The sequence below is a fragment of the Lepisma saccharinum genome, chromosome 4 (assembly GCF_977018435.1).
Source record: "Lepisma saccharinum chromosome 4, izLepSacc3.1, whole genome shotgun sequence".
In the NCBI taxonomy this organism is placed as follows: domain Eukaryota; kingdom Metazoa; phylum Arthropoda; class Insecta; order Zygentoma; family Lepismatidae; genus Lepisma; species Lepisma saccharinum.
The window spans coordinates 96,239,537-96,267,347 of record NC_139232.1 but is presented as its reverse complement, the minus strand read 5'-3'; the positions used below and the strand labels follow the sequence as shown (position 1 = coordinate 96,267,347).

Sequence of the window (27,811 nt, the reverse complement as noted above, 5' to 3'; positions counted from 1 at the left end):
CTACAACAAAGACTGGGGGGTTCATCATGCTGACTACATGTCTACATCGCCCAGCTCCTCTGTTGAGGCATGCGGGAGTGAGGCCAGTAATCTTAGGTAGACCCTGGCCCTCACGTGCTGTTGTGCCATCTGTTATTATTATATCTTGCATGCAGGGAGGCAATTCAGAGAACCGGGAGGGCGTTGTGAATCTCATCTGCGAAATACAACATATGTGCATTTAACATTTAGAATTAACAGTGGTCGTTAGTGGTTCGTCAAGAACTTGACGCCGAGCGTTACAGGCAGGGACTGCAGTTGAAACCTACTTTCAGTTTCAGTTTCAGTTCGGCCCAGAATGAAACATTGTGGTTCACTTTCAGTTCTCGAACTGAAACTGGAATGGAACCGGAATATATCTATCCAAACCGTAACTGGAATGATCTGAGGTTATGGTTTCAGTTCGACCTGGAATGAAACCTTTCGGTTCATTTTCAGTTCTCGAACTGAAACTGGAATGGAACCGGAATATATCTATCCAAACCGTAACTGGAATGATCTGACGCTGTGCTTCTAGTTCGGCCCGGAATGAAACCCTGCTGTTCATTTTCAGTTCTCGAACTAAAATCGGAACGAAACCGGAGGATATCTGTCCGAACTGTAATTGGATGGTCTGAGCTTCCACTTCCAGTTTGACCCGGAATGAAAGTTTTCAGTTAAGTTTCAGTTCTCGAATTTAAACCGTTTCTAGACCCAAATGTTAAGGATCTGGGTGTTTTGCGATGTTTGAGATCGAGAAAAATACTGAGTAACTTTTACATTTTCTTCATTTAAGAACTGTATCTCACATTGTACTGACAATTGTATTTTTGTTTGTAATTTTGTGTGAAATGAAAACGAAAAGTTTATATGAATCCGCCGCGTCACTTTTACCGCAGTTGATTCAGTTCAAAATGGCATCAAACAACGGGATGAAAATTAACTGTGGAAAGAGTTACGTATCTTCTACTAAGAAAATTAACTTAAATCTATACAAATTGTACATACAATCATAATAAATAAAGCAATCTAATTACATTATATCTCTTATATCTCATGATTCCAAAACAAGATTCTGGCTGCTATTAGATGATGGTATAAACTTATTTTGAGAATTTTTTTTCAACCTTGTAAAATTTTCACTTTTTGAGAAATTGTGTTGATTTGAGTCAAATCATTTGACATGGAATGACCCAACTATATATATTTATATATAAACATACATACATACATGTATATATATATATATATGTGTGTGTGTGTGTGTGTGTGTGTGTGTGTGTGTGTGTGCATATAAGGTATTAAAATTGCCGTTATTTCAATATGTATCTATATATAATCTTTAAATAACGGTCCTAATAACGGGTACACAGAAATATTCAGTTATGTCAAGGGGGACTCTCAGGCAAAAAGTTTGAGAAACACTGCCTTAATGACATTTCGGATCTTATATATTTTCAAATTTTCGGATCTGGCACCCCCAAAAATACCAAAATTGGTCACTACGAAGTTTTCAACCGAAACAGAACTTAAATTGAAAGTACGCGGAGGGTTATGGTGTACCAGAATATAGCGAAACATTTCAGTTCAGGCTCGGGTGCGAATCGAAAATGTTCACAATGAGGTTTCCTTCCAGAACTGGACTGAAACTGAAAGTACACGGAGGATTATGGTGCACCAGAATGTAGCGAACCATTTCAGTTCAGGTTCGGGTGCAAACCAAAAGTGTTCACAATGAGGTTTTATTCCGGAACTGAATTGAAACTAAAAGTACACGGAGGGTTATGGTGCACCGGAATGTAGCGAAACATTTCAGTTCAAGTTCAGGTGCGAACTATAAGTCGAACTGGAGCATGTTTCAGTTCGAGTTCAAATTCGGTTCACAGTCCCTGGTTACAGGTGGGAAATGACGTACGTACAGTAACAAAAATAAAGTAGGATGCGGAGACCTAAGTATACTTAGTAATTCAATGTGGAAAGACATAGATTTTTCTTTTTATTTGTCTCTGTTTTTTTTTTATATAAGTCTGTTGTCTAAAATTTACAAATATTATCTTGAGCAATTAGCAATACAATAGTAAATAGTAAACTACAAACATCACCTACTTTTACATTTTATCATCCAGAACAAATTCCTCGATGGTGATCCAGGAAAAATATTACAATTATTAAACTCAATAGAACACATCATGCAAAGCTAAAGATGGCATGAAGAATTTATAGCAATCTTATTCTGCGAGCTTTCTTCGTAGCATGTAAATCCACCGTTTTCTCCATAAAATCATCAGTTGGAATCTTAGGTCCCTCAATGCTTATTGTCATGCAATGCATTGAAGTTCCTGGTAGCATTCTACGTCTTGTCCTAGTTAGTATCATATTTATAGCACTGAAAGACCTTTCTACGCCGGCTGTCATTACAGGAATGGTTAGAAGGACTTCACAGAGTTTTTTGAACTCGCAATATCCCACATCAGCTTCTAAGATTATCAACAATGTATTGCCAGCTTCTGTATATATACCATTATCAAGCATAAAATTTGTAGGACTTGAGGTCAGCAAGAAGGTTCTTTTTGAACTCAACACTTTTCAGTCAGTCCACCTTTGACTCGACAATGGATTTTCTTATCAATTACAAATATACTGTTGTGTATCAATTACAAAGAAAATACTTTGATGACGAGTCGGCACTTTTGGTGTGGAAAGCACTACTGCACATTCGAGATGGGAGAGAGGAGATAAGGCTAGTGCGGTTGTCAGTTTTATTCTGCTTCTTCTGTAAGATTGGACAAATGTGGGTGTTGTTATTTACAGAGGGAAATATAAAGGCAAGAATATTCGCCACACAAAGTAATGCGGTCCGATGCGAGGGAAACAACGGAAGCAGAAAAGTTTCATACTTTGGTTTTGTTGTACAATTTTGTCTGGGGAGGCAGTAGATTCCCTCTGGGGGGTTCTCTGCACCCCCGGAAAGGTGCCTGAAAGAAACACTGCTTTCATGATATTTTACACCAAAGTGACAACATGCAACACATGCCACTTAGAAATGAAGCAATCGACAGTAACATTTCACACTGTAGCTTCATGACATGCTGCGCAAGCCTACATTCAACTGGTGAAATCCTCAAGTGATATGCAACACGTCAATTCGGTGTGAAGTCTCCCTTAGAACTTCATATTCGATTGATTTTCTGATTAATAATAGTGAGATTCGTGCAGCTTTTAAATTTTTCACCTTGTTATAAAGGGTGATTCAAAAGTCTCTCGACATATTAATCAAAAAGTATTTTATTGACAAAATGGACAGTACTACTGAAAAGTACTCTAGAATAGAAGACAAACTCCATACATTTCAATGTGGTGGAAGTCTTAGGCATAGCACCCATCTCTCTTGTGTAGACCAGAATGCATGCTCCAACATAGCTGGCGTGTTCTCCCCTATTGCTGCATCTATTCGCTGTGTCAGTTGCTCTGTGGTGTTGATATTTACTCAGTACACCCTAGATTTAATGAAACCCCAAACAAAAAAGTCTAGGGCAATCAGGTCTGAGAGTGAGCCATCCAAAGTCTTGTTCAGCCATGGTCACGTAATGGGGAAGGTGTCAGAGAGGTAGTCCCAAACGCTTTTGGCAAAATGTGGTGGTGCACCATCTTGCTGGAAAACAACAGTGTCTTTTATCCCATCCTGAACATCATTCATTAGCAATATAAGGAAAATGTCAAGATACTTTTGAATCACCCTGTAGAAATGTACAACATCTACAAGTAGAATGTATTTGTTTCTTTCAGAAAAATGGGACTTCCCCCAACATTCTAACAATTGACGCAGGGAAAAGCAATTTCTCCAGAAGGGGAGTTATCCAGAGGCTTAATGGAATGAGTGCATTGAATATTTGGAATTCAGAAGAATGCAATAGGATTGATTCAAGTGATGGTTTTATGTTTGAGAACTACATAACCCATTCTACAAAACTTCATTTTTTCAATCCAGACTTGTGCAGAAAGTTCCCCTTGGTGTATGTGAAAGACGCTGTAGTGCAGACTATACCCGGGTATAGATTTGAACTACCCGATAATATGTTTGCAGACATAGAAAAGAATGCAGCAAACACATGCTACTGCACACATTATCCAGAATGTCCAGTTAATGGATTGTTTGATGCAAGTCCTTGTGTTCATGGTAGGTTAATTATAAGATAATATGTATAATTGTCCAGTAATGAAAACCTACAACAATGACGGGTTTCGTTGTGCTGACCATATGTTACCCCATAACTGGTTGGATGGTCTCCCACCTCTACTGAGGCATGTGGGAGTGAGGCCTACAGTCGGTAGGTAGGCCATGGCCCTTATGGCCATTTATTTATTTATTATATTTATTGTATATAATTATAAGGTAATATACGAGGTCTGACAATTAAGTTTGCAAACTTATCGTAGAAAATATGCTACATTATTGCTGAATAGCACCGTGGTCACCTTCAATTTACCCCCCTTGGAAAGCTATACACTGATGCCAGCACCTACTCCACCCTTCGAAGCAATTTTGGAACTCTGTTTCTGGAATGGCCTTCAGAGCTGCTGTCGTATTAGTCTTAATGTCCTTAATATAAATCAAAATGACTTCCTTTCAAAACTTGTTTGATCTTCGGGTAAAGAAAGATGTCATTGGGGGCAAGGTCAGGTGAGTATGGTGGGTGGTCTACCAAAGTTATTTGTTTCCTGGTCAAAAACTTCCGTACAGATAGTGCCGTGTGCACAGGTGCATTGTCATGATGCACGAACCTTGAGTTGTTGGCGAAAAGTTCCAGTCTTTTACGTCTCACTTTTTCATGCAACCATTGCAGCACTCCCAGTTAAAACTTTTCGCACATTTTCCCTATCAATGTTCACTTTGGTCTGCTGTGGATCTCATGGTCAGTCGCCGATTTGCACGCACAATTTGATGAATTTTGGCAATGTTTTCGTCTGTTCGGCTTGTTACTGGTTACCATACCCTTTCTTCATCAGTCACTTGTTCCCTGCCCTCAGAAAACCGTTTAATCCATTTCTACACTATTGTTTTCTTCATGGCATTCTCGTCGTACACCTGCACTAACATTTCCCATATTTCACTCCCACTCTTGCCCAGTTTCACCAGAAATTTGATGTTTGTTCATTGCTCTAATTCCAGCTCCGTCATTTTCATGACAGTGCACAAACATAAGCAGAAACAACAATGCACACCACTCAGCACAAATCCACCATGCGTCAACGAGAACACTGCTGTGAGACACTGGAATACCAAGATTACAAAATCTTACATAGCTGCTTGTATAGTGCTGCCCTCAGCACTAAACAGTGGCGAGTTTGCGATATCAATTGTCAGACCTCGTACAGCTCCATGCTGAGCTCCACCATCAACATTGTCAGTGTTTCAAAGGCAACAGGTCTTGTTGCAGTATCATTCACAGAGACAATTCTGTACAGATCAAACAGCAAAAGTAAAACATCAGGCAAAACCAAGGCTGGCTTCATATCTCAGTTTGGATGCTAGAAACCCAGGTTTGAGTCCTGATCAAGCCTGCGTTTTTTGCTAAAATTTCTGCATAGTAAATCTTCTTTATGTGTCATATTATAAGGAACTGGTAGGTTAATGTTCATAATTTAATGTTAACCTCAAGTGCACATGGACCTCAACAGAATATTAAAGCCAGGGCTGGCTCAGTAGCTCAATTGATAAATTTTGTTGGTTGATTTTGTGTTTTAAGTCCACTTTATGCACAGTTAGACTAATCGGGACTGGACCTACAGTTTAAAGTGGGATCCGAACAACTATGTGCCTCCACCGAGTATCGAACTCGGGACATCAATTGGTAGAGCAAGGTCACTATATTCCAGGGTCAAGCCTGCATCTTTTGCTGACATGTCTACATTTCTAAAAGTACATAGTAAATGATGTGTAGATCATTTCATTGATTCTCCTAGTGCTGTAAATTATCAATTTACCAGTTAATGGTATTTATCACATTTTATAAGAGCCTTTCCCTAGTGCCATTAGGAAACCTATCTTCATATAGATGTAAATAACTCCTACATTTATATTATTTTGAGTATTTAGGTTATATTATTGGAGGGGATTGTAAATCAAGAGTACTGACCACTGATCAAGTCAAAAGGACCTCCAGAATAACATACATAACATACTTTATCTATTCTATCTGTATGATTCATTTGTCTTGTTTTGTAGTGAATAGGATTTTTATAAAATTGAAAATAATATTTTTTGTTTTTATTCTCAAATTTATCATTTTCTTTGAAACAATAAATGCAAGTAATCCTCCTGGTATTATTAGAATGATCCTTCAGCTATAAGACATAAAACAATTTACATTGCTCGTTGCTAAATTGAAGTAGCATACTTTTGTTTTATAAGTCTAAATTAATCAGAATATGGTGCCAAGTAGAACACATATTAAGAGGATATCAAAATTGAGTTTCTTACCGAGCAATTGGCATTAGAAAATATATAAGTAATATAAGAACAAAAACTAAGTAAAAAATATGTTAAAAAGTATGCTGAAGGTATCGCCTCAGCTTGTGAAAAGGGTTTGCTTGTTAGAGATCAGTAACAATGGCAATTTATAATTGTAGGAGCTCCTGTCATGATGTCATACCCTCACTTTTACAAAGGAGATCCAAGCCTTGTAGAAGCTGTAGAAGGACTTAAGCCAATTGCAGAAGATCATGAATTTTACATGATTTTCCAACAGGTAATTAATAACTAATGAAATGAATTTTTATTTAAATTTAAACTTTTCATGCTTTAGTGTTGCATGTATATAAGGTAAAATGAGGTTTATGAATCTTGAAAGATAAATGTAGGGATATGGGTGCCTGAACATGAGGTCTAAAGTAGGAAATTTTTCACTTCTGAACAGTCACTTCCAGAAATCAAAATCAGGTCTCTGCATGGGAGTTAGATGCGTTATTATCTTCATGATTGTGGATTCATGATCCCATACGAGGGCTGAATCAATACCAGTGCTGATGATATTATATCAGTATTGGTTGGGTTTTAGTTACCTACACCACCAGATACTTTTCCAGATCTCGTTGGGAGTCGTTAATGAAAAATCATTTGCAATGGCACGTGAACTTCTCTCCCCAGACAGCAGTATGATCTTGATGTGTTCCTCATGCATTAGGAGCATTCTCGCATTGTTTTCTCACACCTGGAAAATGAGACATTCGTTAAAATCATGCAATCATAACTATTTACTGTTTAAATATACATCGAAAAACCTTCACCATTGCATTTCTCATTAAATTCTAGCTTGATTTGATATTTCAGATCACCCCCTTCCCATTTGAATCACCCTGTATATTCGTTCTCATGTTTCCAAAATATTTTTAAAGTTCTATACTATTTTAATTGTAAAATAGTAATTTTAATTGAATGAGTAAACAAAATCATCTTACATTTTGTCATGTGAGAAGAGGAATGGTTTTTGGGTTTGTTTACCATATCTCCTCTGAAGAGTTCTAGTGTCATGTATCTTCAATTTACTGATTTCTTTTTAGAGTCAAGATATATTCCTAAGAATACGTTCTTTTCTCTCTACTGTACATTTGATAAATTGGAGTTACATTTGTCTGGTTTTCACACAACAATTTTTCCTGCACTTGCTTGTCTGCTATTGTTTATGATTATCACAAGTAATGCCCTCTATTATGTTTCAACCAGGTAAATACTATTTGGTCTCTCGCATTCTCATTTAGTGGGTAGATGTGAAAAGTTATAAATATTCTATTTAATTTATTTCAGAAAATGGGCGTTGTTTTAAGAGCTAATACTCGTCTGCAAATGAATATTGTAGCAAGGAAAGTGGATGGGATACGCCGCTTGAATATCTTAGAGAATGATATAGTGCTGCCCGTGGTTTGGATGGAAACGGTATGTAACTTATTTTGTATGTGATTGATTACAAATGCCATATCCAGGGGGGGGGGGGGGGATGGGAGCTGTGCAAGAGGGCAGTCATCCATAGGTGCCAAAGCATAAGAGGCACAGAACAAACAAAAACAGGGCAAGTTGGAGAAGAGTAAATATCACAGTTAGTATTGGTACCTTATTAAAATAATGTTATTATCAGTTTTCAGTGATGGTGCCAGGAGAGGAGCAGTGCGGGTAAATTTCCACAGTTAACAAGTATGGCCCTACCATTCCTCCAGCAAAAATAAATAAATAAATAAATGAAAATAAATAAATGCTCTTTTATCCAAAATATGCATTCTTTGTGTGATATTTAGTGCATACTAAGTGTGACTGCCCCTAGAAAATATTCCCACCATCCCTCCCTTTTCACTAATTTTTTCTGGTGCCATTACTTGGGGTAGAGGGGGGGTTAATTTGGTGCAGGTGGTGGTAGTTTCTATCCTCATTCCAAGGTGGAAATCTCCAGCTAGAGCTCTGTTGATCTTAATCTATTGAAATTTATTTTCATTCTGTTGACTCCATTATATTTGAATACGTTATTCCATAGATGAAAATATAATTATCAAGTAATTTTGCATTACATCTGACATTACATATTGTATATATATTTGGGTTGGAAATTTATTAGTGGCTTGCCGTGAAACGGAACCAGTGCTTCTCACTTATACCACATGTTAGTTTAATGACTAAGCTAGCTCCCAGTAAATGGACTCTTCCTTCCAACACTAGGTGCATGCACAGCGACGAGAGGAATAGAGTATCACTGAAGTTGTGTAGTCAGAACCTCACTAATGTGAAAGTTCTGGTGATTCTCGCCGTACCTCCAAGACAGACCGTCAGTGCGCAGTATTACTGTTCATTCTTGGAACCTTCATTGCGAAAGAAGAGGGGACACTTTCTGCTCAATCCTCCCCTCATTTTGCAGGACAATGCTCGGGCATATGTAGCGCAACCTGTGGCTGATTTGTTAGCTCGATGGGACTGGCAGATGCTCTACCAGCCTCTGTGACTTTGATTTGCTCCCTAAGATGAAGGGCATTCGCTTCCGAACTGTTCCAGAGGTTCTTCAGGCAACAGACCGCTCAAACCATCAATAGAACAGGCACTTCCACATCTCTGGCAATGGTTGTACACAATGCTGGTGACTACATCAAAGGGCTGTAAAAGTTTCACAGAAGTATCTCTTTTGTATCGTTTGTAAATTAATAGTTGCCACTATTAAATTTCCAACCTACGTATATATAATTAATTATTAAATACAAGAGCAATCTTTCTACAATTGGAATGACTATAGATACACATGGTATACTGATATAATTGTGTCCTTGGAAGGCTTTATGAATGTAAAATAACAGCACCTTGGTCTAATCAGATACAGTACAAAAATTCTTCTAGCAAATGGTTAGCAAATGAAGGGTTTTCCACACGATTTCTAAATAAGAAACAAAATTTTGAGAATTTACTTGATATGGACCTGATGTTTGTTCAGAAAAGCTAACAGTAGTCTTCTGCATCATCTTTTTCATGTACAACCCTATCTCCTGCATGATGCTGGTTTCATACCTATGTTGATATTTGGGTGTTTATTTATTTTTAGAAATAGAATTTTTAGAATAAATAGAAAAAGGAACAGCATACAGTAATTTTATCAGGACCATTTCAAGTTGAACAGTTTTTCCTGTATTTGATATTACAACCTGTCAGTTTGTTTGTTTCCATTTTTGTTATTTAGCATTGCTGTTCTGCCATTTTTGGCTAATTGTGATGATGAAGATGAATGATGATGATTTGAATTTGATGAATGGATGCTCACAAAGAACTTGCCCGAACACATTCTGTCAGTTAAATCAATAACAATAAATTTCATATTTACAGTAGTAAATAAACACAAAGAACTTTAGTATTCACTTTTTCTGTGAGGCTCTTTCGTAATTCTATTCATTTCAGTGGCCACTGCTACCATCCTCATTGGAACCTGTCACATCAAATACAACAGGTTCCAATGAGAATGGTGGCAATGTCCACCGAAATTAATAGAACTACGAAGAGAGCTTCGCGGAAAAAGTGAGTACTAAGGTTCTCTGTATTTAACAAAAAATTTGTATGTTTCAGGTTTGATACAGGTTCAGTTAATTACACACTTTTATTTATTATTATTATTATTATTATTATTTTTAGATTACTGAAGAATTTCCTCCTTCCATGGTTTCCAATATACGCTTTGCAGTCATTGTTACAGACAGGATAGCTTATGCCCTTATCCTTGGACTCCTTTGTTGTGGATTGATATTCTTGTGTTTATTTCTGTGGTTTGTTCACAAAAGGAGAAGAAAAGTGGCTCAATATGATGGACAGCAAGCTGAAAAGTTAAAGCTTCAACAGAGATAGTGAATAACTAAGTGACAAATGTGTTTCTTGGCCAGTATTGCAATAATTACATGATACTAGTATTTTGCAGGGCAAGTTCAGATTTTATGAATCTATTTTTTTTTTAAATTGTGATATGCAGTTTCTCAAGTCAGTGGTTTGCACTGGAAAGTTTTTAACGACTGTGGATTATTTTACTGTGTGTTTTTAATGCAGAGTTCATATTCAAACCAAAGATGTGAATGTGAAAATATGACTCTGATGGTAGTGACAAGATTTGTGAAATATGTTGCAATTCAGTTCCCATGTATGGGTATTTTGAACTGCTTTATGTACATTTTCTGCATACAATTGTTGGTCTTCTCAAAACAAGACAATGGCTCATATTAATAAAAAAAAAAGTAGGTGCTTGTGAGCATGAGTTCCAACCGTGGCAGAACAGGTTCTCTCGCATGAAAAAAGTTCTCGTTCATATAGTTTCCAAACTAGCGTCTCCTCATAAGTACATCAACATTTTATGTCCGCCACATTCGTACACATTAGCTGGCATGTGTGTATGCACAGAGTTTGGTAAGTTACCAGAAAAAGAAATGCATTACCCTTTCTTTCCTTCCAAAAGTGCTTTGCTTGTTTTCAGCAAGCCAATATGTATGATTTTTCACAAAAGCAAGATTTTCTTTACGTCACTCATGGTAGACTAATGAATAATGGCAGGTAATGGAGATAAGCACAAGTTGAAATGAATCAACCAGAGGCACTGTTCTTTTACACAGTGATGAATTCAGGATGACATGGGGGGAAGGGAATACCCTCTGGAAATTAAACAGTTCCCCTCCAAAAATTTCAAAACCTGGCAGAACATTTGGCCAATAGCTAAGAAATTTGGCAACCATGTTTACCTTCAACCCGAACCATGATTTTTTTGTGCGTAATTCAAACCACCCGGTCTGTCAGACTGACATGCATATTTTCTTCTTTTACATCCAATTTATTTACTTTTTGTTAACGATAATGCAAAATGTTTGTTCTGTGAGCCTTAATTATCAACTTCCATGGCTGCGGTGGCTCACTCAGTAACGCGTCTGACTACCATGCTAAAGGTCCCGGGTTGGATCCCCGGCCGGTTCAAATCCAGGAACTTTTCTAACGTTGGAAGCAGTCCCGGTGCCCACCCAGCATCTAATAACATGGGTACTGGGGGGAAACCCTGGGGGGTAAAGGCAGTCAGGGGCGTGATGCTGATCACATCACCCCCACTCACGACCGGATCAAGAAAGTATGGGGCGTTACCCCCACACCCCCTATATACCTTCATGGCGTGGTGCTAAGCACAGGGGAGCACTTTTAATTATTTATGTAAGGTGCAATAAATAAGAAGGAATATTTATTATTTATTTTGAACACAGCAAAAATTGGTGTCCCTTTAGCCTTCTTTGAGAACATGGAACACACATGTTAATGAACAGATTTAAAAATTGAAGAGTACAAAAAAAATTCAAGAAGAACCCTTAGATCAGTAAGATCTACATCTTTGTAGTTTTGTATATTTGTAGTGGACCCTAATCCTCTCCTCACGTTAGCAAGTTTAGTGTTAGTGTGTTTCAAAATAACATGTAGAATTTCATCAGTGAACAGTTTGTTCAAATATCTGCTACACCCGGTGCATTTCCTAATGCCCTGCCTTCTGCTGTCAATCAGGCAATGTTATGTTGAGGAGTGCAACGATTTCTTGCCAGTTCGACACTTCTTCATGAGTATGGGTTGTTTTTCTCTCCGCCAAAGGAGGGCCTCCCGATGGCACAGTGGTAGTCATGGGGTCCCGGGTTCGATATCCGGTGGAGGCACAAGTGGTTCGGATCCCACTTTAAATAGGTCCAGTCCCGATTAGCCTTACTGTGCATAAAGTGGACTTAAAAAATCTGAGGAATGTAAAATTGTCTCCTTTATTCTAGCAAAAGACAAGAATTTGCTCTGCCAAATATGTATCCTAATTCAAAATTTAGAAAAGAGAAGTAACAAAGAATATAATGCAAATGTAAAAAAGTAACATTACCTCTACAAGTACTTACTTAACTGCTGAAAAAGTAATGCATTGCTTGTGTTAAGATACTTCCCAACTCTGTGCATGCATACTGAGAATGTCATATTTTATCATCATCATCGAGATATGCTTTCAACTGGAGCAGGCACTCACTGAGGAAGTATGTGATCCCTCTGTTGACAGGCTGTCAGCCTTTTTATTTACATGAAATAATGTACAAGCTAAAAAAAAAAGGAGACAGGAGTGGGTACAAAGTTTACTGTTGCAAGTCAATAAAGTTGGCTGCTCTCATATAACACTTGACAAACTTTTACAGCTTGAAGAAGGGATCAATGAAAATACTTTGGTAATAACGGGGTTCCAGGTTCAATACCTGGTGCACAGGCATGTAGCCAGGGGGAGGGCTAAGGGTGTTGAAGCCCCCCCAAATGCTACAAATATCTGATTTAAATAGTGTATAGTGGTAATTAATTTTACTTTCTTAGCAGAATTAAACACTAAGAGCCAGGCCCATAGCTCGAGAAGGGGCAGGGTTGGTCCCCTCTGAGACCCTGCTTTGCCCCCCCCCCCCTCTGTGAAAAATACAGAACACATTCCTACCTGGAATTCTCAACAATTTTTACAATTATATCCTGTATTACTCTAGCAACATAACAGACACTTATTGATTTTGTGATTTATTAGGGTGTGTGGGATTCCATATAATATCATATCAGGATTGGGCAGGGGGGAGGGGGATTCCCTTCCAGATTCAGATTTCGGGAAATTATTTCGCAATTTTCAGTATCTAGAACATATTGAGTACTCTTGTGTTAAAGGTGTCTAATGGGTTTGGATGTTTTTCTTGGATGCAGTGTGGTATTTGTAGGGGGGATGGGGGAATTCCCCCCTCTGGATACTTGTGTCCCCCTCTCTGCTTGATACATTTTATCCCTTTGGGGGGAATGATATTTGGGGGAAACTAAAAATTATTGGCAATTTAGTTACTTTTTCCCACTTCGCCATTCAATTGCAACACTTTCTGCCAGACAACTGGACGCTCCATTTGGCGAACACAGATGTGGCCTCAAGCGCTGCTATATTCCTGGAACTGTCGAACAAGTGGCCAGGGCTGAAGTCCACCTCCCTTCTTCCCTTTTCTTTGTCCACGGAATTTGGCAGGATTGCCACCGAAATGAATGTGGAAGTTACAAATGAGTTGTCACGTGACTCGAACTTGTCACCACAGAACGTCTGTATTTGTATGAGTGAAACAATAGTGCACAATGATAGCCTAAATGGAATTTTTGATGTGAGCATGATAGCCCATTTACTAAGTCATTTTTAAAGAGCAGTGTGCTTTTATTTTTTTATTTTTTTAGATTGATGAGCTAGATTTCTTTGTGAAGCTAGAATGTTAATGATAAAGTAACCATTACGAGTTCCAGACTCTGCAATATCAGGAATCTGCCTTCAAAATGAAAGAAATTTGATAAAGCTGGTGGCGGTGAAGGCTGTATTGATCAAATGATCGGTTCTGAAAATTTGCAAGTGCATCTACACAAGAAGGCAGGAGTATTAAAGTGGTGAGCCTGGTGAGATCTTTTGATTGTTGGTTGCCCATGAAAAATTTAACAAATTGCCATGGCTTGATGTATGATGATGAAGTTACACATACAAAATCTTTCAACATCACTGAATTAAAACACATGGCCGAGTTGGAATGTGTTATCCTTTGTTGGAAATATTTTTCAGTTTTAGCATGCATTGTCAAGTTGATAGTTTTGTAATTTTGCAGCAAGCTGAACACATTTATAAAATGTCATGACTAAAAATACAGTAGAATCGATATTGAATTCATTCTGTTGATCTGTTCCGTAACAACAATTGATTATGAAATTACTTACACAATGATGGGCATTACGCATTCAAGGAGTCCCAGACTAATTAGGCGTAACAAATTTTCAGAATTAACAAGCTGATGGGACTTGTGTTAAGCTCCTAGGACCTGAGAAACAAGTTAACGAGTACTTTCTATGATTTTGCAAACGTAACTGTAATTTAGCAAAGTAGTCTTGGGCACTATTTTTATGAGGTAGAAAACTTTTTGATCCTGTCCCTCCCCCCCCCCCTCAAAGTTATGCCCATGGTCGATTCAGACCCCCAAAAGGTAGGTCCCAGACTAGATTTCTGGGGGGTGTCAAAATCTCAATTAGCTGTTCTGATCATAAAGTGGACCGGGCCTTTTCTTTCTATCAAGATACAAATATAAATCAGCAATTTTTCAGAAATTATTAAAAATATGTTTTGATCAAAGCTTTTTCTTCCCTTACGGTTGAGTGACATAAAACGAAGTGTGGAATAACCCCATTTAAAATTGTCAACAAAAACCCTCTCCTCTAGCGGCCACCCCCCCCCCCCCCCACACACACACACACATATGTTATATATAGGAGACAGAATGGACTCCATACTTTCTACCTAATGTGACAATGAGGCCATAACCTCGAAATATCAAACTAACTTTTCTTCAATTGTGGTAAGTGTTTACTGTCTCCTATGCCATTTTTGTTTATCCGCCCTTCAGGCACTCTTTCTCATTCTATCCCTTATACAAGGTGGTTATAATTAAAGTGACGGTGTTCAGAGTGGTACAGCACGGGCTGTAATGAGAGTAGCAGTCTGAAACTTTGTAGATATGCTAATGAAGCAATGCGCTCGCGAATTATGCAAAAAAATAAATTAGTTCCAATTCTCGCCACCAGGGTAAAAAATGGCGCTGTAAGCAGTCAAAACATGGGATAGTTACAGGAAAAACATTATAAATCGCAGAAAACAATACTCTTTGTAATAAAATATCGTTACAATTTCACTATTCGAATTACATGAACATTACTAAAGGAAAAAGCAACAAGCGTCACCAACAACAACCAGGGAGCTCACACAATGGTTAGGCAATGTCACCGACTTTGACGTCAGAGTTACGGAAAATTCCACGTTTTGACTGCTTACAGCGCCATTTTTTACCCTGGTGGCGAGAATTGGAACTTTTTTTTTTTTTTTTTTTGCATAATACGCGAGCGCATTGCTTCATTATCATATCTACGAAGTTTCAGACTGCTACTCTCATTACAGCCCGTGCTGTACCACTCTGAACACCGTCACTTTAATTATAACCACCTGGTATATATATAAGCAGTTCAAACTTTATAGCAACACATCCAAGCAGTGTGGTATTTAAGAAATTTCCAGAGGGGGGAAATTCTACTGACTGTCTAGAGACAGCATAATGCCCCCTCTGGAAATTTCTTAAATACCACACTGCTTGGATGTGTTGCTATGAAGTTTGAACTGCTTAAATTTTTGTTTCCCAAGTCTACCTTTTGGTAATACTGATTCATGTGGTAGAGAGAGGGGGATATTCGATGTTTGTTGCTTTGCGTTGCTTCTCTGCCACTTCTAGCTAATCGCGACAATGAGTGATGATATGAAATTGGTGAAGAGACACTCACAAACAATGGCACAACTACAGGGGGGCAGGGAGCATTGCCCCCCCCCCCCCCTGACCTTGGACGGAAGTCCATTCTAAGGGAAGCAAACATTGAAGTAAAAAAAACCAGACTAGGAGAATCTAAGAATAGCAGGACAAATGGATACTCAAGATGGAATTAGTTTTCACATGTTCCTTGCACTTTTCTTCCAGACGGCCAAGGGCACTCGCAGGGGGCACAGAGGGGCATTGCCCCCCTCCATTTCAAATTTTATACAAATAAAAATACATTACGTAAAATTTTCTTGCTTGCTTTGCTCACAATATCTACTATTCTTATAGTCCAAGTTCAGAGCCATAGCTATGGAGTGGCAGAAGTCGGCCATGGGAGCCAAATGATCTATATGAAGAAAAAAATGTTAAAGAGAATGCCATGGCACCGAATAAATTTTCCACCCTATTAAATCAATTTCTCTCTATGAAACTTAATATGAAATATTAATGATGACACTGTAATCCAAGAAGTCATTCATCAATCAAGGGATTCCTGTTTGCTTGTCAGGTGTCAAACACATGTATTTCAACTATAATATAATACAATTCACACAATATTTTGCAAAATGGTTAACGTAACCAGTAGGGAAAATTGTCTGTAGTGATGTAAGTCTCTTTCCTTTGAAGGAAATAGAATCTGTGGACTAAGGGACCCATGTTTTAATGTTTTAGCAAGTACAAAAAATGGTATTACAAATTTTTACACAATTAATTAAAGTGTAGATAATATGTAACCATTATTATTGAATTAATTCCATTTTTCTTGCATAGCACAACACAATGCTGTTGTTAGATTCTCGTTGGATTCATTTGTGCTTAAAAATTTTGCATACTGGAAACTAGAGGGAAATATTATGAAGCACGATTTATGAAGGGCTCCCTTAATCAATTCTGCAGAGGCCCAAAGCTGTTGGTACATATGAATCATCTATTAACATTATCAACCTGTAAATGTCACGTAGATACAGTCCCGATTAACCTATTTATGTTAAACTTTATCTTTATATTCTTTGGCAATCCGGAAAAGGTCATTTTCGAAATATTGTTATTTGATGTTGCTCGAAGTTTCTTTTGTTCGTTGGAGTTTCAAGATGATATCCCTTTTCTGTTAGTTATCTATTTTGGGGGAGGGGGCAAGTGCCTCTATGTACCCTACTAATTTGCCAATGCGACACAATATATTAAAAATTTGCGCCCTCTAGGATTGACTTCGACCCCCTACAAAGAATTCCTGGCTACAGGTCTGACTAGATCGAAAAACATTTAGTGTATAATAGAGGAACCAGATTAAATTTTAATTCTACCATATAATCCAAAGAATAACTAAATGGATCCACAGCTCCCAAAATTTATAGTTTTCTTTGTGAGAGGTCACACAATATAAACTTTATGAGTAATTTTTGGCCGTAACTTTTAAAACCTTTTTTTGAACGGAATGCTTAAAAGTAAATAACAAAATACAATAACTATGAATTTCAGTACACTAACTGTACAAAATGTACAACAGTTGTGATAGATATTCACTCATTTTGTAGATGGAATAACATCGAGTAACAAAGTCTCTCTCCATTTATATATTAATACAACAACAACAGCAATAATAAATTTGGATTATTTTTTTATTTTTAATGACTTAAAATTACAATTAGGCCTATAACCGTGGTATAAATTCTTATTGTTATTATTATTTCTACTAATGAAGTTTTATCAGTGACCTGCTCTCCTCTACGAAATATTTATGGCGGCGCCTGTGCTGATTAGGGATGAGCCCTCCCGAAATAAAATCCTGGCTACGGGCCTGCCGGTGCAGGCACATAGTGGTTGGTATCCCATTTTAAACTGTAGGTCCAGTCCCGATTAGCCTTTTTGTGCATGAAGCGAACTTAAATCAAACTCAAACTTCTTTACTCATCAAGGCCTCATTCCAATGCTGTGAAAGTTTGTCAGTGGCGAACAACATGCAACAATGCAACCCTGTGCATTAGGGATGGTAGCATAGGGTGACCATAATATTTGGCCCAAAAACGAGACATCCCAGAGAGATCAGTTTAGCCCCCACTTGAAAAATCAGTTTGGCCTTATTATAAAATTATTGTTTTAATTAATGTATTATTTATTAAAGGATGGATCACATAAATGATACATCATAAACAACGAGTGAAATATGATCTTTCTTTGTCAAAAGGTATTCTCGGTGTGCCTTACATAATGTTTCTGGTCCATTTTGATCAGTCTTTGATGTTAGCAGGCCTGTAGCCAGGCAGGAGCCAGGGAGGGCTGAGCCCCCCCTGGAACTACCATCAGCCCTTCCTGGCACTGAGGTCAGCCCCCTTGACATTAAGTAAAACTATTTTCTGTAATTTGTTTGCAGTGAAAAGTGAAAATGTAGACAGCAGATATTATTTCCCTCAAAACTTTGATGAAGGATAAATTCAGGGAGCATGAACAGCATATTACATTCGTAAGAAGAAGTCTTAAGTAGTGGAAAGTATTTAGGAGATTCTCTTCTCTAGACTTCAGAAAGTTTCTTCACAGGGGAGCTTCTTTATCTGTACCTTCGTTGCCCCTGTTGCAACGTCCCATTTATACAGAAATCTGTGACTTTGATGTAACTATGCAAATTCCCTCAGCATCTGCGTCAAAGGTTAACAGCTCCCAAGTTTTGGGAACGAAGGGGAGTTTTATTGTTTCGGGCAGGGAGTGGAATGTAAGGTAGGCCCTATGAATGAATTCTGTCCATCTTTTCTTGTGTAATATAAATATCTGTATCATAAAACGTAGTATGGAATGTGTAGTAAGGGATGATTTCAGTAGCAGCCAATTAACACTTCAAGTGATATTTTAAATGATATAGAAAATGTAGTATTTGTGTAATATTTCTAAATTTTATGTAACTTAATGACCCCCTCCCCCACACACATAATTTACCTTCATTTAACACTATTAAACTTTTGAAAAATGGACTTGATTTACAAAGCCCCCCTGATAAGCCGTGAGCCCCCCCCCCCCCCTGGAGATCAATTCTGGCTACGGGCCTGGATGTTAGTCCTATATGCTGAAGTTGAGGAGTGCCAGAAGTAAGAACGAATCTTCTTGAGAACAGCTTTATTCTTCACCAACCATTTACAAATCTCCCAGAAACCCTTATCTCACATATCAAGAGGACACACAACAGGAGATTTGTCTTTTGAGTTTGTGTCAAGATGCAAGAATTTAAATTCTTGTTACAATTAATTCCGTATTGAAACTACATGTACACTTCTTGGCCATGCTTATTTGTTTCTCTACAAATTACGGAACACACACAAGACAATACAATATATTTTTGTCATGAAATGTGTGTCAAATTTAGACTTGGTTTTCGAGATAACTCCAAGACTTTTATAAAACCTGACAAATGATAGCGTTTTAATAATATCAACGGAACGACTGGGGCACGTATCTCAAACGGGACTGTCCTGGTCAAAACGGGATGTATGGTCACCCGAATATAGTACCAATAAAAAAATTGCCGATATAATCAATATTCTGCCCATCTGACATAAAATTGCAAATGTTTCAAAAAGAACATGAATGTTTCACTCATTTCTCTAATTAACGTATCCAGGTGCCTACAAGGGGTTTTACTTTGAAAAAAAAAATGAATTTAGACATTTAATTTAAAACAGCAGGTTGTATGAATTATGTATTGAAATTCGTTTACAAATACAAGTACTAACAAAATGTTAGAATGTTGAAAGTTGCAGACTTCTTATCTATACATCAGATTAGTAAATTTTCCAATCAACTGTTCTAAATATCTTGAGGCCAATTTTTGTTGCATAACTCTCAGTATGTTGATACTTTTATATGTACTATTTTCACTATATATGTTTATAGTCTTGATAAGACTTACAGAATTATATATTGTTCAAATGTTGTTTAATAATAAACAAGAAAAGACACTTCCACATTTCTTTCTTTAAATATAATTGCCTTTATTCCTATACTCCTGTCGTGGGAATCTCTGCATGCAAACGAAAGCAAGTCGCAAGTAGTGACTTGAGGGAGCTATGCGAGGGACCGGGATTGCATGGAGGGAGAAGAGCCACTGCACTTACCAGCCTTTTCGCAGCTTGTACTGCTTCACTCTGCCTACTTGATTTCTCAACTTCTCTGACATTATGTGTAGGCTTGCACCAGAGATTCCTGAGATAGAGAATAGTAGTTTTAGAACCAATGTAAAAGTTTCTAAATATGTATATGTGCTCACTGTCTGGGCAATAAAGTTACCAGAAAAAATGAGTGGGGAAGCAAAATTGGAGCTGAACATTTCTGGGGAGCAAGCATCTTTAATATACAGGGTGATCCGTTTGGGTATGGAAAAAAAATGGATGTGATTTTTTTTGGTCAAATGTAATTAGCTGAAATATTGTATACAAAAGTCTGAAAGGTGGGATATTTTATTTTTATACACTACTAACAGTTTGGAACAGTTTTCAGTTTTCTACATGGCCTCCATTCCGAACTCTGCACAAGTCATAACGGTGATTAAATTCATTTCACGTCTGGTGTAACATCTCTGGGGTGATTCTGTCTGTGGTTCTTCAAATGTTCGATACCACAACAATATGAAATCGTATTTCGGTACTTTACGCACACCATACTGACAACTAAATTGGACTTGTGTAACACTCTCACACTTAGCATACCAAAGGACACATTTAGCCCTTTGCTGGTTCGTAAATGTGATTTTAACAATAACGAATCAGTTCAAACTTTATTGTTGCCAACACACTACAGCAAAACTCCCATGTTTCACGTACAAAAACACCAACATGAAAATTTTCCTATCACATTTACGTTTCTATTAATGTTTTATTTGAACCATACCCAAATGGATAACCCGGTAATACAAAAATGCATGGAAGGGCTGAATTTTTTTTTATCCATTTTCATGTATATGCTGAGAACAGCAGTCTCTCTCTCCCCAAATTTCTCTTTGCAGTTACTATATTTATGTATGAGAGGATTAGGATAAGGAGCCACGTAGTCTCTGTTGAAAAAAAAATACGTTTGTCACTTTCTGCTGTCACATTACCATAGCACTCCCACATCAATGTGGTACTTAAAATATTTCCAGTGAGGCTGGGGTTGGGGGGATTTTGATCTCTTCTTTTGAAGCATTGTCACATGTAAAAAAATGTGCTGTTTCTCAAAACCGCTTAATGACTGTAGAATGAAGCCAATTATTTCAGGGTGCTCCTTATCTTAATCGCTTGCTTAGTGGAGCTCTGATGACACATTCAACATATTTCCACAGCCCCCTTCCCCCCACAGCCAAAAAGTCTTATTTTATATTGTTAAGAAATTCAGACATTGAGGAGACTTTGAGACAGAAGCATCAGACGACAGGATTCGTTTGTTGCTTGCATATCGCTCGTGGGATTGTTTTCTCAATGGCGTGCATCATGTTGCCTTGGTGTGCTGTTCATGCATGCACAGTGAATGTTTTGCTTTAGACTGAAATGGCCTGTGTGTCTTGCTCCTTCACAGTGACAAGGTTAATGTTTATGTTCATAAGGAAGTTCATAAACAGAATATGCGACACTTGTCATCTGATAGCTAACTTTGGACAGAAACTGCTTCACAACGTTCCCATAGCGTTCTGGTGTTCCTCCCTATTGAAAAAAACTCTGTAAAAAGTACCTTCTTCCATAAGCAAGGATGAAAAAATCTGTTTATTTAACAAATCCAAGTAGCCCTAAGCATTTAAGAGTCCGTTGATGGAAAATTGACTAACCAATCGTGTTCCACACAGCACGCCACACCATTAACTTACCAGCACTAACCATTCAGTTTTGATCTGTCGAAATTGGGTTATCAGATAAAAAGCATCGAATATTCTGTTTATGAACTTCCTTATGAACATAATCATTAGCCTTGTCACTGTGAAGGACTTTTCATTTAATGGAAGCGTCACACTGTAATTGTTCGCAACAACCATTCATAATGCACAGCTCTTCATGGATGTATCCAATTAAAATCTTGTGCAGTGGCAAGCGAACTTCTCTCCCTAGACGTCACTTTGATCTCGATGCGTTACCGATGCGCTAAACAAATTTTAACGCATTTTTCTAACACCTCGAAAAGGAGCAAATTGGTACAAGAATTCAGTCATAACTTTTTACTGAATTATTTTCTTGTAGTTTACGGTTATTACAAGCATAAGAAAACAGTTTTCCTCTCTACCAGATGTGGAAACCACAGGAATATATAATATAAATTGTTCATGTTCAAAGGATTATGTGGGACAAACAGCAAGGAAAATGGCAATAAGATGGCACGAACACGATTTGGACATTATAAATCTAAACCCAAGAACAGGTTTGTCATCTCATATCATCGAAGAGAAACATTTGATTAAAAAGAGAAGGGTTTTAAAAAGATTAATGGGAAACACAGAGTTGAATGTCTGGGAAGCTTCGTTCATTGCAGAAGAACACTGGAATAAATTAATTAATGAAAATGGTAACATAGATCCAGTATGGAGTTTTCTTTTTCACAAATGGAGTAAGCCACCATCTTTAAAATTTAATGTATCAAGAGACTTTGTGAAAACAATGATGAATTTGAATTACCTTATGATATTTGGGATTCATAATTTTTAAAAAAATCTCAAATAAAAATAAAACAGACTGCTTTTTTCAGTTAAGTTGCTATATTACAACAATGTAACATTGACAACATCCATTATATAACGGATTCTTTTTGTTTAAAAAATTACTAATCATTGTTATAACTGTATCTTTAGTCAAAATGAAAATAAATGTCTGATGAAAGGAGCGTGTGTTCTCCTGAAACGTCACAAAGGAAAACTGTTTTCTTATGCTTGTAATAACCGTAAACTACAAGAAAATAATTCTATAATGCAAGCAATGCGTACATACAAGAAAAACTTTTTACTGGTTAAAGATACAACAAAAAAACCTTCACCATTTCATTTCTCGTGAAATTCTAGCCTGATTTGATTGGTCATCACCATTTCCATGTTGCGCGCTGCAGTGGCCTTGTACCGGGGGTGTTAAGTGACTTTTTGAGCCACCCTGTATATTTGAAATACTGTGATAGTAAAATATTTTTCCTAGGTATGCAACTGGAACTTTCGTTAGGCCTACATTGCTTAACAACAAAACCCAAGTTCACATGTTAGATACAAAAGTCACAAGTAAAATAAGAAAGCTTTTGTTGGTCTGTGCATTCAACATGCACCCAACCTTCACACTTAATGCATCACACCCAGTCTTCATCAAATGACTCATGACAAATAATACACATTGTAACTTCGTCAAAATCCAGTTTCCTCCGACATGTTGATACGTCCTTTTTCATCTCTTTCATGTAAAACACTAACTGTCGCTCCTTATCTTCGTCAAAAGGTCTTCTGAAACCTGCCCATCTGAGGAGATAAAAGTCACAGTTTTCCCAGCTTGTATTGCTCTTACTCTGTCTCCTAATGTTGTTTTAGGTGCACCAAAAGCAGACTCAGCCTGTCGTTGTGTCACACACTTGGAAAGTACATCATCTACAGCCACCTTCATATCTGCTTCGGCCCATTTTCCTGTTTTCCTCTCCTTCGGTGTTGCCATTTTCCTCTGTATTGATAAAAAAATGATCTGACCACTATCTTCAAATTAGACCACATTTTCTTCTACAGTTAATATTAGTCGGTATTGGACGACAATGGGGTGGTCGGTACTGGATGACACACTTGTCACCTTGCAGGTGATGGTGATGGCACACTATGTAGTGAATATATTACATAACTTTTACCATAAACATTAACCTAACACATGTACAGTCAACAGCAAAAATAATAATATGCAAATTGTACATCACTATTTTCATTACTCTTAATTCCACATCCTCTGTTGTTTTAAGGAATGAATTTCTGTTGATGAAAAGCAGATGATGTCCTCTACTTATTGGTGTTTTTACTTCAATGCCTGATCATCACATAGTGGAAAACAGACTGAATGAAAATGGTGGTGGGCAATTTGCCTACTATTTCTTTAGCCGTTGGCTGTACCTTTCACAGGCATTGCTAAACACTTTTTTTTTTAGAAGTCAATGCCTTTAGTCCAAAAATTTTCCTCCGTATCTTTTCAGTATTTAAGATTTTATGCATGAATTAACATGTATCCATGAAAATAAATATTGATAAATTCTGGCATAATCAAAAGAGTAATAGTATGTAGTTGTTACATGTAGAATTGTTGACAAATATAAAAATATGGATGACGAAGTGGTTCAATACCTGCTGGAGGCACATAGTGGTCCCACTTTAAACTATAGGTCCAGTCCTGATTAGTCTATTTCTGCATAAAATGGACTTAAAAAATCAAAACTCTCAACTCAAATATGATATTGGGACATTGTTATTTGTCAACCAATTTCATCAGAACCATTCACAGCTCGGTATGGTTGATAGAAGGGCCCGGCGGTTGAGAACCAATGCACTAGAGTATTTTACCATGTTGACTGATCTATTTTGGACTAAAGTGCCTCCATGTGGTGGCTTTTTAAAATCAAGCTGTCACGCCCTAAATGGCCAAAACACTGTTTCTTTAAACGATGTTGAAGGCAAATTACAGCCGATAACTGCATCAAAAAACTCGATAAAGCGAAAGAGCGTTGTGTTTAATCTTAAAGCATTGTACATATCGATACTTTATTACACGCATATCAACAAATTAGATGTTCAAACATGTTGTAAGGCCTCCGGTTGGGCTCTCTGAAAATAACTCATTGGGGTGACACATTCACTGTGCATACGCAAACAACAAACTAAAGTGACACGCAATGAACGGTATTGAGAAAACTGCACAGTCCAAGCAACACACGACAAGCTGCACGTGTCTCATGTAGCTTGCAGTTTGTCGTGTCTTTTCGGTTTGAAAGGTTCAATTGATTACTGAGTGTTCGCTTGCAAGCGACTACCATGCTAAAGGTCCCGGGTTCGATCCCCGGCCGGTTCAAATCCGGGAACTTTTCTAACGATGGAAGCGGCCCTGGCGCCCACCCAGCGTCGAATAACATGGGTACCTGGGGGAAACCCTAGGGGGTAAAGGCGGTCAGGGGCGTGATGCTGATCACATCACCCCCACTCACGACCGGATCAAGAAAGTGTGGGGCGTTACCCCCACACCCCCTATACGCCTTCATGGCGTGGTGCTATGCACAGGGGAGCACTTTACCTTTTTTTTTACCTTTTTGGGACTCGCTTTGTATGAAGAATTGAGACAGTATGTACAGGCATGCGCTCACTTCCTCCTCCCGTCATGTGTGAAATCCTTTTCCGTTACTCCGTGTGACAGAGTCAAGAGCAACCCCCACGTCATTGCAAATTGAGGGATTTTTTTTAGAGAGGGTAAATTTGATATCTATCACACCTCACTGTTCTGAGCAAGGCATAGAAATCAACAAACATTTGGTGCCTTGCCTTGAAGGAGGAAAGAAAGGAAAGTCAAAACCGGAGTTGTAAGAAAGAAAGAATGTATTTGTTGAAAAGTTTTGGGTGGATATGTGAGGAAGGAAGAATGTAAAACAAGAACAAAGAAAAAACTGCAATCTGTAATCCTACTCTCAAACACCAGACTGTAAAAATAATTTCTCTCTGCTCAAACTTCTATTTCTTTGGCAAATATCATGGAGCTTTACATACCATGAATGGGCATATATATCAGTGACGAGATACTTCATAAAAGTGATTTTCAAAATGCCATCTCCAATGGCATTTAAACAGAGACTAGATCAGAAATATTTCACAATTCTTTGTGTAGTTTGGAGTACACCTGTGTGATTAACTTGAGAGTTAGTGGAAATTAGCCAGCACACTAAGATGGCACATGAGGTACGATCTGGTGCTTTCTGGATGAGATGGAGAGAATCTCGTATTTGAAATCAATACACTTGTCTTTGTGTGTAGTATGGTATCGAAAATTGAGAGACCTTACTTCCATTACATTATTAGAGACGACATATTCAACGATGCAAGGCCAGATGCGATGGGTGGAATACTTTTGTACAAGTGCTGAAAAAATATGTGTAAGGGTTGCTTAAAAAAATGTCAGCAGTTTGAATTGAACCCATTCATAATACCATAGAGCATCTAAATGACACCAATTCCTGATTATTTAAAATTGACTTGTATTTTGAAATTCAATGAAAAAGTATAATATTGTATTTTTGTCATAGAACAGTCAATCAAATTTGTTATTCAATGCATATGAGAATTTGTAACTTATATTTCACTGATTTGAGAATTTTTGTAAAGGTGCTGGTTAGAACTGGTTGCATTTGATTATAAGGTTTCAAGGATCCTCATGACAATTACTTATTCAATTTAGTCAATTAAAAATGGTAATTAATGCCACATAAAAAAAACATTTCAGCTTATATTTAAGTTAAACTTTTACGTTTTATTTCTTCAATATAAATATGTCCCATGAAAAACGCATTATTAAAACATCGCAATTACAAAAATACTGGTGATATTATTATTCCTTACAAGCCATAGCAGTTAAATGGTATAGCATTGCAAGTGATTTTGTTTAGTTGTCGAATGCTAAATTTGCTATGGGTCATGATGTTTGGTGTCTCGTATCTTCTCCCGTGATTGATTGAAGAAATGACTGGGATATTTCGAATTTGTAAGAAACCTTTCTTTTATAAATTTTCATAAAATATAACTCTGCAATCAAAATTAGGATGAGACGATAGCAAATACAATTAGCAGAAACGGGTGGCAATAATTGCGTAGGGGTGACAACACTTCTTGATGCAAGACTGAGGTGCACACCTATAGACCCAGACCACCAGCCACTACTGCCTAGGGTTCTGCTTCTTTTTCAGTCTTCAGTTAACATTGGGCTCTTTAACTTTAATTGGTAATTGAATCGAGCTGAGGTTTTATTTCTTCTATGGTGAGAACAGAAGCGTGCCATCCTGAAGTAACGAAGCTAGAGATTTAACTTAATTTGAGGACACATCTACCTACCATGCGAATGTATATATTGAGGAAAAAAACTTTTTAATTCAAGTGAAAAAAAAAGGGTTATGGTTATTATTTTTAGAACTCGTCAAATCACAGATATGCTCTGCATGTTTGACGTAATTGGCATTGCACTCATCCACTTTCTGCTATTCACAATTATATCTCTCCTTTACTAAATAAGAGTTAGACATTACAAAATCATCTGACAGACATTTGGGCAACGCTTAGCCCATCAAGCAGGGCCAGGTGTGAAGAGACTCATGCATTGCTTATTTCTGTAGAGGGAAATTAATTCGATTTGCATGTAAGGTCCGATACATAATGTTTCTTCAGGATTATCTCCTGCAGCTTCATTGTCAAGGTGGAAAGACTGGCGAAGCAAGTAAATGGGAAGAAGTGGAAGCGTTTTTTCCCCCTTACTGTGGTATGTTCTGAAAAGTATTTGCATATGCGATGTTCTCCACGTATCATCGTGAATTTATATTATGTATTGATATACTATTATGCTTGCGTGTAATAAAAAACACAAACATTAACCCATCAGGTCCCAGTGATCTCATATGAGATCACCTAACAAAACCGTGATTCTACTAAATATTTTGCAATAATTATTAATAAACACTCTTTCATATCTTTTTTTGCAAGGTCCATGAATTATGTATAATGTAAATAGAATTTACTGGTATCTACTAAAACAACTCTGAAGGGTTACCGAAAATTGTTATTCATAATTAATATTGTATATTGAGGCCAATTGTACTATTATTTTATCGTCAGTAGTAATTTTAAAGTAAAGTAATTTTCATCACTATAAATAAAAAACTTCTTACCTTTTTCCTCGCCAACAAAACA

At 37.4% G+C, this 27,811-nt stretch overlaps 1 protein-coding gene across 3 annotated transcripts in view; it reads left to right on the top strand.

Annotated features, from left to right (window-relative positions):
* The window catches only part of LOC145986649 (scavenger receptor class B member 1-like), a 90,704-nt gene extending 75,666 nt beyond the window's left edge, over positions 1-15,038 (top strand). For all 3 annotated transcript variants that reach the window (XM_083120918.1, XM_083120919.1, XM_083120917.1), the window contains 4 exons: positions 3,805-4,195; positions 6,649-6,767; positions 7,823-7,951; positions 10,172-15,038. In XM_083120918.1, coding sequence (XP_082977044.1) covers positions 3,805-4,195; positions 6,649-6,767; positions 7,823-7,951; positions 10,172-10,381 — 849 coding nt within the window. In that variant the 3' untranslated portion in view covers positions 10,382-15,038. The remainder of the gene's footprint in view (positions 1-3,804; positions 4,196-6,648; positions 6,768-7,822; positions 7,952-10,171) is intronic.
* The last annotated feature ends 12,773 nt before the right edge of the window (positions 15,039-27,811 follow it).